Here is a 14,935-nt window from a genome sequence, read left to right on the forward strand (position 1 = left end):
CAGATATAGTTTGGGGGATGTTTTGAACAGACAGGTGAATATCAAAAGAAATGAAAGAAAAATACTTTCTTTTTTGGCCTCTCATTCGCTCACTAACCCTGCATGTGAGATAGTTGTGTACCTCTCATGCCACCTCTAATATCACAGCATTGATCGATCAGTTGACCTGAGAACATCACACTTTGTTCTGCCGTTGCCAACTCTCGGCCCGATTCTTGTCACGATTGTTGTGGTGAAGTACCACACAGATGACATTAAATACTGAAAAGTAATATGACTTCAAACAAACATTCATGAAAAGTAGTAAGAGTTGACATGTTGATGGGCTGGGAGCAGGCAAAAGGACATGCAAACCCCTTTTTCTAAAACCACATAGACTTGGAGGGAACGCTATTTTAGGTGTTGTTTGTGGTGCAGATATGCTGTTGGTTTGACACCCTGTTCTTCAAGTGAGAAGCAGACTCGGCACCATCCGGTCGGATGGAGAATCCGAGAGGTGACTGACACCTCTGCAGTGGTCAGCTCTAACAGTGAGGTGCTGTTTAAAGATAGCAGCAGATGCAAGAAGTGTGAAAGTACGTAAGTTCAAATAACACTCATTCCAAGTCTATCAGTATAGATAAGTATAGGTCAGATAGAGTTTAGATTACAAACTCACCTATCCCTTTGGTTACACCAGTCCGTAAGAGTTGCGTCTATTCTTTGGCTGGTCGACTGACCCTTCAATCCTTCTCAGTCTGGAGTGGAGTCAAAGTTTTTAGCAGGGTTTTGTCCCTTTCTGACCACCACTAGAGCAGTGGATTCTGCCTCTCTGATCTGCCATGTTGACTTTCCACTAACTTAAGACCCGCCCCCTGCAGACTGACCTTCCTTAACTCCACCTGAGAGTCGCTTTGGTGGCTGGAACCCATTTACTACTCAAGTGGCGCAGCATGTTGCCTTTGTGTGAACGTACTTAGAGGCTCCTAAGGAAGCTCGGAGAAGACGCACCTGATGCCAGACTGGAACAGCCAACAGATCAGAGACTACATCCAGGACATGTTTTTATCTTACACCCGGCCACACTGACTGACTGAGTCATCTGTGGACTCTTTACTCCCTTGACTTGCCTTTGATAATACCAAGCATTTTGTTCACCCTGTTCCAGGTTTGGTCCCTCACAGGTTAATACAATGTTCAAAGTTGTTTTCGATAGCGGCATCTGCTTCTTTATTTCACACAATCAGATTTTGTTTTCTGAAAACTGATCATAAAGTGTGGAATTAAAGTATTTTTGTTAAAATGGCAGAATTTAGTACGAGATGTGTGAAAGTTTTAGGTTCCATATGGCAGCACAACTCGTGGAACACATTCATATTTCTGATCTTCACTGCAAGAGTTTGATCAAAGCAAAGCTGAAAATTACCTTATGCTGCTTTTTAATGAAATAAAGCCCCACAGCATTCCGTGTGCCGCTTTGGTAATTTATTCGAAGAGAAAGTGGATTCACATTTAGAAGAAATTTACGTGAAATCAAATGACCTTCTTATTGATTTCCAATGCTTGATATTTACATAGTTAAATGTCAAACTGCATTTTTGGACGAGCTGACGAACAAGACGAACGGCAGAAATGAATCCCGCATTCCGTCCACATTCCCAGTTCAGTACTCAAAGTCTTAGATTAAAGAATAAATCCTCTGGCAAAGTCACTGCACAAACCTTATCTCACATGGTGAAAATACGCTCTTTTTTGGCTTGTCATTTCCTCCCTTCAAACCTGCCAGGTGTTTAATATAAATGCCGTCACAGTTGTTGTTGCTGTGAAGCATCGTGCGAGGCTGTTCTGCATGCATAGCACAAGAGACTGCTATTGAATAGAAACTACATGCCGTTTTTCTGTCCTTCGTACCGTGGTCGTCCAGGAAACAATAACTTTTTACTGTTTACTTTTTTCACCAAATGTACTCTGAGGGTCACTGAAGGAGATTTCAGTCAAATTGATTTGACATTTTCTCACGCAGGACACAGCTTCAGACATAACCTCTGTGTCCTACTGAGCTCACAGATAAAGCCTTGGTCTTTTTCAGCAAAGAGGCAATTTTGAGAATTTATCTTGGTGAATACAAACATTCCAAACTTTATTTTGAAGCAAAGTGACGAGTGTGTGAGATTACTGAAGAAGAAAAAGGACCCCTTTAAGTAAAAATTTATTTTGTCAAGGTCTTGTCGAACTCAAGGTGCAGTTGGCTTGAATTACTTTTCTGTTCACCAAACAGTGGTTCTTCTACAATGACAGGGGTGAGACCAAGGTTGAGACCAAACTGAATGTAGAATGTTTAAGTGTATTAGTCATACAGATGTACACACACATTTCTTACTGACACAGAGGTTATGTCAAAAGAAATGGTCAACATAAATTAAGAACTTAAGTGCTATCATTGGTTTGGTCTTTCAATCTCTTTCAGTTTGTTTTAAGTCTTGAGCTCACTCAGTGGTCTTTCTTCGTCTAAGTTTCAGTAGTCTGCGATTACCTTGTTTTGGTTCTGCTCTATTCTGAATCTCATGTGGATGATGGAGTACTAACTGTTCACAAAGAGATTCAATCATTCCAATGGGTCCATCAAACTTTTAATTAATCTCCAACATCCTACCTCTGACACTAAACTTGGGCTGTGGGCTGACAATGAAACTAACCACCTGTCAGATTCTCTGTCTAAACTCGATTTATTTGCTTGAGTTGAAGACTGGCCCGCTAAGACAAGAGCATATCTTGAATCAAAGGAACATTTTGGAGACGGTGAGTGTCGATCCTGAAGGGACCAGCGGTGATCCATCTGAACTTTAGAAGTGGTCATCACTATTCAGAGTTGATATGTGAGGCTCTCCATAACCATGTCCCATCTCTCCCAGCCTCTCAATCCACAGAGCAATATACTGCTCTTATACTTCACAAATAAGTGTTTTTGTTTCAATTTGTGTTGCTCTTTGTGGTGTAGTTTTGACTGCTTCACTAGTTGTGATCTCCCTTTCTTGACCCAAATGAATTCTTCATGGGTCTGTTTCAAAAGCTCAGACCTTTCACTCTGACTTCATGACTTATTTCTGGCTTATTTGAAGACTTCTTTGGTTCATGGCATTCTAGGTTTGGACCCGTGTGGTTTAAGGCTCTTGTAAGTCACTTTGAATTAAAGTAAAATGGACAAACAAATAAATATTGCATCAAACGATCCTAGCTAACTGCAGACCTGACGGTTCTGGTCTTCCTCCTGGCCTCTCATCACTGGGATTCATATCTTTCCAAAAAGAGTCAGATGTTGATGATGCCAGCTGGAATTTAAAAAAAAAACATGACTGCACCTTGAGGTTCGTCCACGCAGATCAAGCTATGTGACTAATGTTATTCTTTTTGTGTTTTCCAGGAGCCGCCAGTGGTTTTGCTTCTTCACAGTTTATCGGAGAATGAGGGTGACTGGAGCATCCTTCCTCTGCTGCCTTAGTGAGTGGGAACATTCAAACCATTCACAAAGAAGAAGTGTCAAACTCAAGGCCTGGGGTCCAAATGTGGCCTGCCAAATCCTTTTATGTGGCCTGCAAGTGGTTTAAATATGAAGAGTTGACTCAGAATAAAATTCAGTACAAATGTAGAGAGCATCAAAAACTGAATCACCGACGGTCACGTTGACACTGTGACCCATGGCGATCACAGTGTTCCTCACTGTCTGACACGCGTCAGGGTCTTATGAGAGATATGCCTTGCAAAAATTAAGACTGATATTCACTGAATTGAGATAACTTGTCTTTGTTTGGACTCTGATGTCCTCCAGTCAGAAATGTGTATATTTCCTATCTACCTACTTCGGTGGGTTCCACTCACCGAAGTAGGAAAACAAGATGGCAATTTCCTCAGGGGTTATTCTTTTTCTGTTCCTTCTGCATAAGTTCTGCAGTCCTCTTTCTACTTCAAAACCCGTCAGATGACGCTCAAACATAAAGGCACAGTATTTGTATCTTTTGCCGTTTTTTAAAGTGACAAAACATGTACTTCTTGTTCACACTCTGGGAAGCCATTTTGGATTATCTGTGTGGCAAATCCAAGATGACTACCCACTTCCCCTTGTGGCTAGCCGCCACAACACCCTAGAAAGGGATCTGAGCGGCAAGATGTTCAGCTGTCTGATTGTGCAGTTCTCAATTGGTCTGTCTGTAGGACTCACCATCAAACCTTAACAAGCCATAAAAATAACTACAATTAAAGATTTTTCCCCAGGAAAAGGCAGCTTCATGAACCACTGAGGAGTCATGACACACAATTTGCGCATGTGCTGACGCCGAAATACAAAAGCAGCTTGAGAAAACACACCATACCGAAGAGGTTTTTGGCCATGTGTTTGGCCAATAAAGGGTTTTCTTCTTCCCAATTCTGAGTTGTACCAGCCCCTGGTGATGGAGTTTGACATGTCTGCTCTAAAAGCTTTGTCTCATTTTGATCATGTTTCTTATATTACAACCATAGATTACTTTGCAAAGTATTTGCGTCATTAAGTGAGTAATAAAGTTCTCGACATGATGATGAATCTCTTCCCATTATGTTTGAATGTGAGTCATTAAGATTATTACTTGAGCCATCGAACGTTGTGAACAGCATAGCAATGCCAAGCTGGCGTCTCACTGCTTACTTCTCTCTGAATATGTCTCATCCTTTTGTTATGCAGGCAATGTTTTCTTCTTCTTTCAAGCTGACTTGTTGCAAGGATCATCAGAAACAGCGCATTACAGAGCTTAAAGTTGTTCCCTCTGGGGATGAGTTGATGGCTAGTCAGGCCGGACTTGAAAAGACAATTATTTTGTTTTCCGTCTTACACTGTAGCTTCTATTTCTCTATCATTTAACTATACTTTCTTCCCCCATTAGTTTGTCCTCCTCCTTTGGGCGAAATTCCTCCTGGATTGTTTTTCTCGAGGAGGAGACCAAGGTGAAGATGACAAAGCTGGTTCAAGTGCTGGCAAAGTTTGACAAGAGCAAAGTGAGTATGCAATTGGAAAGCAATTTCTCCAAACCCGCATCCTGTTTTAAATTCATCACCCTCACCGGCGTTTATCTTCTTTTTCCGGGCGCCATCATATAAACACATTTTAAAGAAACACAAACAGAGCGGCTCCACTGAACCGCAGTTTTTTTGCAATTTAGAAAAAAAAGAAGACCTGAAGAATGAATTCAGTCTGAAAACCTTTTTTTTTTTCATCTTTATGATTACACTGATGATAATTAGCTTTAGAAGAGCGACTTCATTATTTCACTATTGTTTTGTTTTGTTCATTGTTGTTTGTTCACCTTAAAGGACAATTGATGCCCCCTTTATGTACAAAATGCTCCTGCCCTTTTCAAACATGTTGCCGTCACTGATCACAAACGTCTTCTTCTTTACGTTGGTATTGCTGTTCAAAGGGTGGTGGAGTCATTGACTCGTAATTCTATTGTGATCTTTAATGATGTAATACAAACAGTGATCCATCATAAAGAAAACAAACCTCTGCCCATATCCTGGACACTGTTATGAATCATTGAAGATGTCCCCCGGCCTGAATATTTTTAACCAATCACAGGCCTGCTCAGTGAGGGGGCGTGATTTAGAGGCCTCCACATATTCGTATGTATTCCTGTCCCGTAACAAGTTCTAGTGTCAGCTACAACCACCAAAACAGTGCAAGAAGAGTAAGACGGAATCCAAACAGAGAGAGGCCAATAAAACATCCGACCAGAACCTAGCCGAAACATGCATAAACATCAATGATGGCCTTCTGAAATAGGGAGCACTTTGGAGTTGTCTCTGTCTTTGGAGTTGGCAGCGTTCCTCTTGGACTGGTGAACAACCAAATCAATAATACTGCAACACTTTTTAGATTTGTTGTGATATATGTGGATCCAAGCGGCTACAGATGCTAGTGAATACCCTTTTGCTCGACGTGGCTACAGTCCGCGCCTGCCATTTTGAATGTGCTATTTGGAACTTTCACCTTCTCAAGTGAATCAGCCTAATATGTTTTTCTGTGCTTGTCTCACTGGGTGCCACCCCGTTCCCATTGAACCCTGCCTATGTGGATGAGAACTTGTTTGCCCCTTAGTTTTTCCCAAGTTACCCACTGCACCTCAAAATCCAAGACAGTTTCTATATGTAAACGTCCATTTCTTATTAAATTTATGACAAAAATAATGATGATATAATGAGAGTAAGAAGGAGCTGGAGAAGTGAAGATTTGATTTAGAGAGAAGAGTGATAAAAGTCTAAGGAAGCAGAATTAGAGACTCTGGAATAAGAGGAAGGGAGGTGAAGAGGGGAGTGCAGGTAGGGTGGATGGGGCGTTCGAGAATTAGCTGCAAGAATCAAAGTGAAGTTCTGTACAGGAATGAAGTGACAGTTTCCAGGAGTCTGAGTTTGAAGAGAGTTTGGAGGGGAATGATTTGCGTGCCTAAGGGGAAATGAGGGAGATATGGTAACGCAAGCATCTTCACCGCAGTTTCCAAATGCACTGCAACAGTTGAAGCTAATATGATAGCTGAATTCCAGATTAAGGATTGTTCATATTTTCTATGAACAATCCTACTTATAATGGTTCATGGTTGAGTTCATCGTCATGACAGTCCGAGTAGTTGCATGTGTGAAGCGTCTATTCTCGGTAATAGCAGTTTCATATCAGCCCCATTTCACAAACTCTGAAATGGATCATTTTAAAAACTGATGTTGACAGTGCACCTTTCTAATATCAGAGGATTTATCAATAATATTCACGATGCTGTCTCCTGCAGCGGCACAAGGTTCAGTCTGAGTTAAAATATTTATGGATCTATTGAAATGCTAAGATGTGCAGTGGAGCTTCACTTGGATTAGATGAGACTACTTCTGGGTTATTTCAGTCTTTAATGTTTAACCTTTGACATGGTACATTATTCATGATTCCTTTACCTTGACTTTTATTAAGGACCTCTCCCTCTTCCTGGCTCTCCAGGTCACAAGGTGCCAAATCACCTTGATCTGTGGAGAAGACAGCAGAACCCCCCCCACATGTTGCATGATTATCCCCATTATCTAGCCGTCTGCCCCCCCTCCCTTGGCCCTGAACTGTCAGTCATGCAGAGCAGAATGCGTTTATTCTTCCATGCGGTTTTCATCCAAATGTCTCCGGACTTTTCTGAGTTTTTAAGCGCGTTTCATCATCTTGTTTACAAGTCTACGCTACGCGTTTCATGTGCGTCTTTTGAAACGGTGCCATCGTTATTACATATTTAATGAAGCACTTTTTTTCCTTCCTCAACCGAGCATAAGCTGAACTGCGTGTTGCTGGTTAAATTACACAGTTTCATAAGACTAACAGAACGCCACGGTTAATCTAGTGGGTGCCGAAATCTGTAGAGCAAAATCCCAGCAGTTGTGATTCCGCTTCACATTCCTCTCTGGCCGTCTTAGCCCTTATCCCCTCTCGCTCCTGCTCCCTGTTAAATCCAGGTGCTGTCAATCATGCCAGATTATGTATACTTGTGCACAAAATTGTCAACAAGCCACATTCTCTCATTACCTCATCCGGGCTGGGGAGCCATTTTGGACAGCCTAATACCTGCAGGAGGGGAAATTGGATGTGTGTGGCCTGTTGTGGAGAACATCTCCAGTGTGGCGATTGACCTGATACCGAGGGAGGCAACCGACACACAACTCAGCCGGTGGTGGTTTCAGCAGAGGACACACACACACACAGTGGAGCGTCAGAAATGACAAGGCGCCGCACGTCTCGCATCCTCACCAGTCACCGTGGCGCCTCAACGGGTTGATCGGTCACTGTACCTTGACCCCACAGAACACCACCGTCTTACGGCCCAACCTGTGCTATTAGCTCATCCTGCCATTATCAGTGATCACTGCGAGGAAATGAATATGAATAAAAATATCGCTATATTTGCCGGAGGATTCTTAAACTTTTTAAAAGCTTTTTTTTTTTTGACACGAGACTTTCATATCGGCACAAGACAAGAGTTTGGATAGCTGAGAGCTGAGCTCCTCCATACCAGGAACTTGCTTCGGTCGATCACATTGTGTTTTATTATCAGAAAAAATGGTTCATAAACATTGTCTGAGAAGTCAATACCAATTTTTAATAAATAATAATGTAATAAGCAAAAATAATGATCTGATCTAATCTAATCTAACAATCTCCAGTCAGGTCATGTCCTTCCTGGTGACACTAAATTTTATTGTGTTATATGCATATTACATAAAATTACTTGCAACATAATACAACTGAAAACTGATGAATTGAATCGTTTTCAGTTAAAAAAATATATATATTAAAACAACATGATGATACTGTATATCATATGATGATATCAAGTGGAATTAACTTTCTTATACATGAAGATGATCTTCTCTATTTATGGATAAAAGACTCATCTTGTACATAAAATTTCCAAAAAAAACATTATAAAAAACGTTGCTAACACAAATATTAAGATATCCAGTGGACAAATACCATTCATATCTGGTAGTGCAATTAATGATCTAGTATTGCAAGCAAAAACAGAAAGATAAAATAATGATGTAATGGGCGCAAGTAGCCTTATGTTTAACAAGTACTCGTGCTGATAAATAAACTGTTTCACAGGTTGACTTCTCGGAGCTCAGGTTGGCCAGCTCCATCTGAGATTAAATGGAACCTCTTGAAATAACTTGAACTGCCATCTGTTATTTTCCCATCTGACCGTTTTCTCCGCAGGATCAAGAAAGTGCTCTGTAAAAATGGATCCGAGAACAGTGTTGTGCTCTGTTGCGTTACAAAGCTAGATGTGTTTATATTCTCGTAGAGTTTATTTTGATCATGAGGCAACACATATATTAAACTTTGAGATTAATGCATCATGCATCATTAATGCAGCATCAGCCTGGAGTTGTTCATTTATTTATTTTTCTTGCTGTTATTCCCAGGTTTCGGGCTGTGAGCTAAGAGCTAGGTAGCAAGCATGTGCACCCTCACCACTAGAAGATCTTTGTCCGTCTGTGGCCAATGTATGGTTTGGTAAAAAGCTTGTGGGTTTTCACGTCACACTAGTTTTCCATTGCACGTTTTCGTCCAATTTTCTTGCCTTGTATTTGTTTTATTTTTGAAACATTATTCAACATTCAATGAAAAAAGTGGGACTTTGACTCCGGTGGTTAAGACAGCAGACTGGTTCCGTAAGGCGATGACAGTTTCGGCCGGTGTTTCTGGTAGTAAAGTCGTTTCGCGCTGAAGAGGAACACATTTAATCAGCGGAAATAATTGTTGGGATTTTCTGTCAGGTGCCGAAATCCTCTTCCAAAAAGCGTTTTATCATTAGAGCGTGAGGATGATGAGTTTATTTCTCCCGCTCAGGACTGGTTTCTTGGGAAACCGCTTCACGACCAAGAGTCGACCATCATCCATCACTACGCCTTTGCTGAGAATCCCTCCATCTTTAAATATCCGGATTTCTCCGCCGGCTGGGCTCTGAGTGTTCCCCTCATCGCTCGGCAAGTCATCAGAAGCACTGGCTTTGGTCGTGCCCCACCTTTTAATGCATTTCCTTTTTTTTCCAGACTTGCAAACAAAGTGAAAGACGAACCGCTTAAGTCAGACTTCACCATTGACCTGAAGCACGAGGTGAGAGCGCGACAGATTGTAGACGATGATGAAGCTCCGTTTCTTCTTTTTGCTGTTTCTCAATCCGAAGTCGACACTGGAGCATATTTGCACAAAAAAAGAGCAAGGCATGAAATCCATCTCACCTTGAAGTGAAATCTCATTACTTTGGAGAGTCGTCACACTGCAGCGACTCCTCTCTTTATTTTTATCGCTCACACTCGCTGCATACAGGGCGCTCGAAGTCGGTAAACATTTCGTCATCCACTACAAAGTGACAGCAGTGCATCAATGGACGGGATGAGCAGACAAATAAATTGAATCCAGATTATTATAATTCACTGGAAATACAGTTAAACGGATTGAAATGCATTTTAATGGGATTCAAATTCACCCATGCACATTTGGTGCCTCCTTTTTTCAGTTAGCAAGTCACAAACTGCCCCTCAGAGTTCTCCTTTTTTAATGTACTTTAAAGTAGTGTTAGCACTAATATTTTAGATTAAACTATTATCCTATCCTACAATCCAGATTTCAGTGTTAACCCTGATATCAAAACCAAAGCAAAAAACGGCCTTTTATCATTTAAAGATGTGTACAGCTGCTTCCAGCCAACTCACTTCTTTTTGGTTTTCCAGAGAAAAACATCTCTGACTGTCACTGTTGTCTGCCTCACGATTGTTGAGGAGGACCAGACAGGGAGACTGTGGCGACACTCTCACAGATACTTCTCCCTAATACTGGTTTTATAAAACGGGCACAGTCGAAATTGAGCTGGTGTCCACATCAATCCACTGAAAATGACCTAAAATATAGACTCTAGGTGCCATCGTAATGGTCTTCCCGCAAACGTAGAAGACAGCAGGATGCACATGCATAGGAAGCTTGAACATTCTGCTGTCAGGGGGACATGGCAACCATGTTGTTGTGGACCATCGACCCGGTTAGGCTGCTCTCACGAGTCGCACTGAACTGTGAAGATGAGAGAGCAGTCTGTCTGAATGCCAATTAGATTCAACTTCTTCATTGATTCTAGTTTGAGACAGTTAGCATGTGCTTGAAATATTAAACTTGTATTTTTGATAGACGTCTCCGTTGTGTGTGCTTTTCAACTGTCCGTCACGCAGAGGCTATTTCCTTGACAAACTATAATTTATTATGGACCGTGTCTGTGGAACCAACTGGAGGAGCTGAAGTTGATTGTTTGAGACGTAAATTTAAGTCCTGTCTTTTCAGTACATAAACACTGCCAGTCACTCATTTTATTATTTATATATTTACATTTTATATATTTAGCGATTTATGTATCTATTATCTATTCATGTATTATCTATTTCCTTATCTTTCCTTATATTTTATTTATTTATTTTTGGTCATATTTGTATGTTATGGGTATTAATTTGTCTTGTGACTGTAGTTTTTCTTATTTTTAGCCTTGTGTTTTTTTGTGTGCTGATGCTTTGTGGACGTTTGTTGTGTATGTTTAATGTCGTAGATATTTTTTGTCTCCTTGTTGTCATTGGCTGCTGTGACACATTGAATTTCCACACTGTGGGACTAATAAAGGACATCTAATCTAGTATTAACATTTTATAATCCTCAAACAATGTGTTATTAGATTTTGAAATGGCAGCTCTTTGTCGTGTGTTTGGGTCCGAGAATTTGTTGATTTGTTTTCATGTATAATTGAAATGGTTTTTTTTCCTCTATAAGTGCTGCATAAATACATTTTCATTCATTCATTCTAAAAAAAAAAAAAAAAAAAACGAGCCATAAGAAAAGCACTGCCACCATTGACAGCCCCATGAATCCACTGCGACAGTCAAAGCTCTAATAACCCATTATATGAGTTTATATAATGACACTGGGCTTACATTTAAGTTCATTTTCATCATTCACATCTCCCATCTATGAGCACTTCAGTGAGTGAGAATGATTATTCTTGCCTCTATTGACGCTGTCTTTAAGATTACTCACATGAAGCAGCCACTCTGCAATGAGACGTGCCGTCGTCCTTCTCAGTGATGAATTCTTTTCTTACTGAACCTCAATTGTCATAGTTCCTGATGTTCTCTCCGAGGAGCCTGTGATAACACGTGCGAAGGAGTCGTGTGCTGAGCGATGTCTTTGTGTAGGTGGCCTTGTATATCTGGGACAACGGGCGCGGTCCTCATCTCACCGCCGTGCCAGAGCTGTGCACCGGGCCGGAGGACTCTCTGCAGACCCGACACTGTGCCACCAGTCTGAGCCGCGAGCCTCCACTGTGTGTGAGTGTCGTCGTCCGTCATTGTTCTAAATTCTTTGAGGAAGAGAAAGGAGACAGATGCTGCTCTAGTTGTATGACTTTTAAATATCTGTGTGACATCTAGCAGCAAAACACAATTCACTAGACAAGACAATCCACTTCTAAGAATAATGAAATGATGTTGAATTTAACACTTGAAAGACAAAACAGCAACGTAAAGTTAATGGATGACTCTGTTGGACAGGAGACCTTTCCAGGGTGTCCCCAGAATGAATAAATTGCAACAATATTCCTATAAAGTAGGAGATAAAAGTGGAGACAGTAAATGGAAATACCCAATGTTTACATTAAGTATTTACTCTTTATTCATTCATTGTTTTCTTTTATTTATCAAAAATGTCATCTTTTTGGTCTCAATTCTCATAAACATTTAGTAGCTATTTAAGGCACTCTCACTGACTGCACTGTGTGGTCATAATGTTTAAGCTAATCTATAAACAACCCTCTCTGACGACGTCTGAGAAAATGTGCGCAGCTTGACATTTAAAAGTAAATTCCACATTAAACTTGAAAGCTTATTTGTAGTGAGTCGTTTCTCATTCCTCTGATTATTTTCTTACATTTTTTATTATAAAGTGAAGATTATTTTTTACTGATATTTGATTGTTTTCAAACAATTCATATAACACATGAAATTATGAGTGACATATTGAGTCACTGGCATCGAGTGCCATGTTTAGGTGTGTGCCTGCCCTCGACCAATCACGTGGCAGGGTGCGTGGCTATAATGTGGCTCCTTAAATGTTTCATTTTAAAGGAACAGAACTTGTTCATCGCAATACATTGTACATTGTCGAGCACCGTAATAGGTACAACAAATCTGTTTATTGATATTTAACTTTTAGCATGGTTTCTTTTTATGACAAAATATTTTTTATGAGAGAGCATGGATACCAGATTTTTCTTTACATCATATGGTGTGTGGCCCAAGAAGACTTTCGTTCCATACTGTCGTCTTCTGGCTGAAGGTTTTCATCGCTGATACATTAATGAATTCCTCTGACATCAAGACTTAATGAAGCTTGCCCTACATTAACGGCCACTTATATTGGCATCATAAACTAGTAATTCAATGATGCTGTTTGTTTCTTTCATTTATAACCTCAGAGACACGATATTAAAAAGCATTTTATAATGTATTTTGTAATATCAAGGGGAACGGCGAGACTTTATTTCTGCCCCCATCTTTGGTACTGAGCTTCGAAAACCGCTCCGTTAGGCGCGTGACTTGCATTTGAACAGTGATCTGTCACTTTAGGTAACAGCATTACACCGTCTTCAATGGTTCACCAGGCACTTCCAACTCCTATAAGGAAATGAGATGTAGAGCCGGCTCACGTGGGGCGCCAATGGCGTGTCGAGGATCCATCGTGGATGATCCCTTCATCGGGGGTCATAATAGATTTTTGAGATTAGGTGCACTGGAGTGCCCAGAAATAAAGTGCCAAAACATTTTAGGTTGTTTAACATAAATCAATGGAATATTGAACAAAAAAAATCATTACCGCCCATTGTTTGAACTTGAGATTCCACTCTGGTTTCTCTGGTTTCTTCCTGTTTAATAAAGAAGGAGTCAATCTCTGTCTCTGACACGTGCGTGCCATGTTCAGATTAACCAAGATAACTCGGAAGAACAAATATAACATGGATGAACTATTAATATCAATGACAGAAGCCTCTTTATCCACCCTGCCTGCACTCTTCTCTTCACCTCCCCTGATCTCTGACCCCCACACCGATCATCATCCCAAAATAAGAGTAGTTTTCTCCCTCTATTCCCATTGTCTTCACACTTCTCTTGCTTCTCTTGCTTCCTTCCTCCTTGCAGCTCCTACCTCCTCCCTTCTGCGGCCTCTCCTCACTCTATCATCAGCTCCCTTTACTGAAATATGAAACCATGCATTTCAAATTATAATCTTGTTATTTGTTAAGGTGTGATAGGGGTGATAGTGCTCCCCCTTTTTTTTAAATAGTAGCTGAGGCTCTTGAATCATTTCAATGCAGATTTGTGTCATAGAATGTCTCCCCTGATCATATTTCACACAACATTTTTCATTTTCAGCTGAGGAATCAGACCTTTCGTCACACAAAATTGAAATGTAGAGTCACTTCAAACTAAAGAACGGTTTTATTAATACGTCGATTTTTTGTTTTCCTCAAAGGGAGCGCCTGTAAATAAAGAAGAAATATTTGTTGCTGTGAAAACGTGTAGGAAGTTTCACGAGGAACGAGGTGAGTCATCCTCTCCGTGGGGGGTCAGTTTTCCTACACGCTTTTGTCCTGCCGTTCGACCTTCCTGTGTTTTCAGGATTGCTGTGGCGATGCTTCAGACATATTCATTGTGATTGTGAATGATCATCCAGCTATTGCGCAGATGTTGTCGCACCAGTCAATGACTGTTAATAGGCTCTGCCTGCTATTAAAATCTGGACTGCAATTGTGCTTCTCCTCACCAAATAAAAGTGCCACCGTCGCTCAAATGAATTCCTGCCAAGATTAGCAGCGTAAATTCACATACCGTCGTTGGTGAGTAATCGCGTAATTGCTAAAAGTGTCGCACCCTCCGCCAGGATGCCATTATCAGTTTTCTCTACAGACAGCACGACGATGAATATGAGATTTATATATGAAAGGTGAGCGTCGATCAATAAGCATTAGACATGAAAGAGCGTGATAACCAATTCATCTTTTTTTTTTTCCACCCTCGGGGTTCCATGAATATGGCCTCTTCACTGATGAGGGGTTTTGTTCTGACTGTGGCCCTTGTAATTATCAGTACTTCATGTTCCAATAAATGTAACTCCGTCCCTTTCCTTTACCTCCTTGAGGTTGGGTCACAGGGACAGCCGCCTCAGTGAAGAGGCCCGGACTTCCTTGTCCTCCAGGTGGAATGCTGCACCATTCCAACAGTGAAATACACTCAAAACTATATTAAAAAAGTTATAATTGTATCTGAAATGAAATATGCAATAAAAATTTCCTGTGAGAAAACAAGGCAGAAAGGAAGG

The 14,935-nt window shown here is 40.8% G+C and overlaps 1 protein-coding gene across 1 annotated transcript in view; it reads left to right on the forward strand.

Annotated features, from left to right (window-relative positions):
* The window catches only part of b3glcta (beta 3-glucosyltransferase a), a 79,466-nt gene that overhangs the window by 49,992 nt on the left and 14,539 nt on the right, over positions 1–14,935 (forward strand). Inside the window, exons 5-10 of the mRNA XM_053872748.1 lie at positions 3,401–3,477; positions 4,893–5,004; positions 9,377–9,513; positions 9,580–9,643; positions 11,758–11,889; positions 14,090–14,159. Coding sequence (XP_053728723.1) covers positions 3,401–3,477; positions 4,893–5,004; positions 9,377–9,513; positions 9,580–9,643; positions 11,758–11,889; positions 14,090–14,159 — 592 coding nt within the window. The remainder of the gene's footprint in view (positions 1–3,400; positions 3,478–4,892; positions 5,005–9,376; positions 9,514–9,579; positions 9,644–11,757; positions 11,890–14,089; positions 14,160–14,935) is intronic.

The sequence above is a fragment of the Synchiropus splendidus genome, chromosome 8 (assembly GCF_027744825.2).
Source record: "Synchiropus splendidus isolate RoL2022-P1 chromosome 8, RoL_Sspl_1.0, whole genome shotgun sequence".
NCBI classification, from domain to species: Eukaryota; Metazoa; Chordata; class Actinopteri; order Syngnathiformes; family Callionymidae; genus Synchiropus; species Synchiropus splendidus.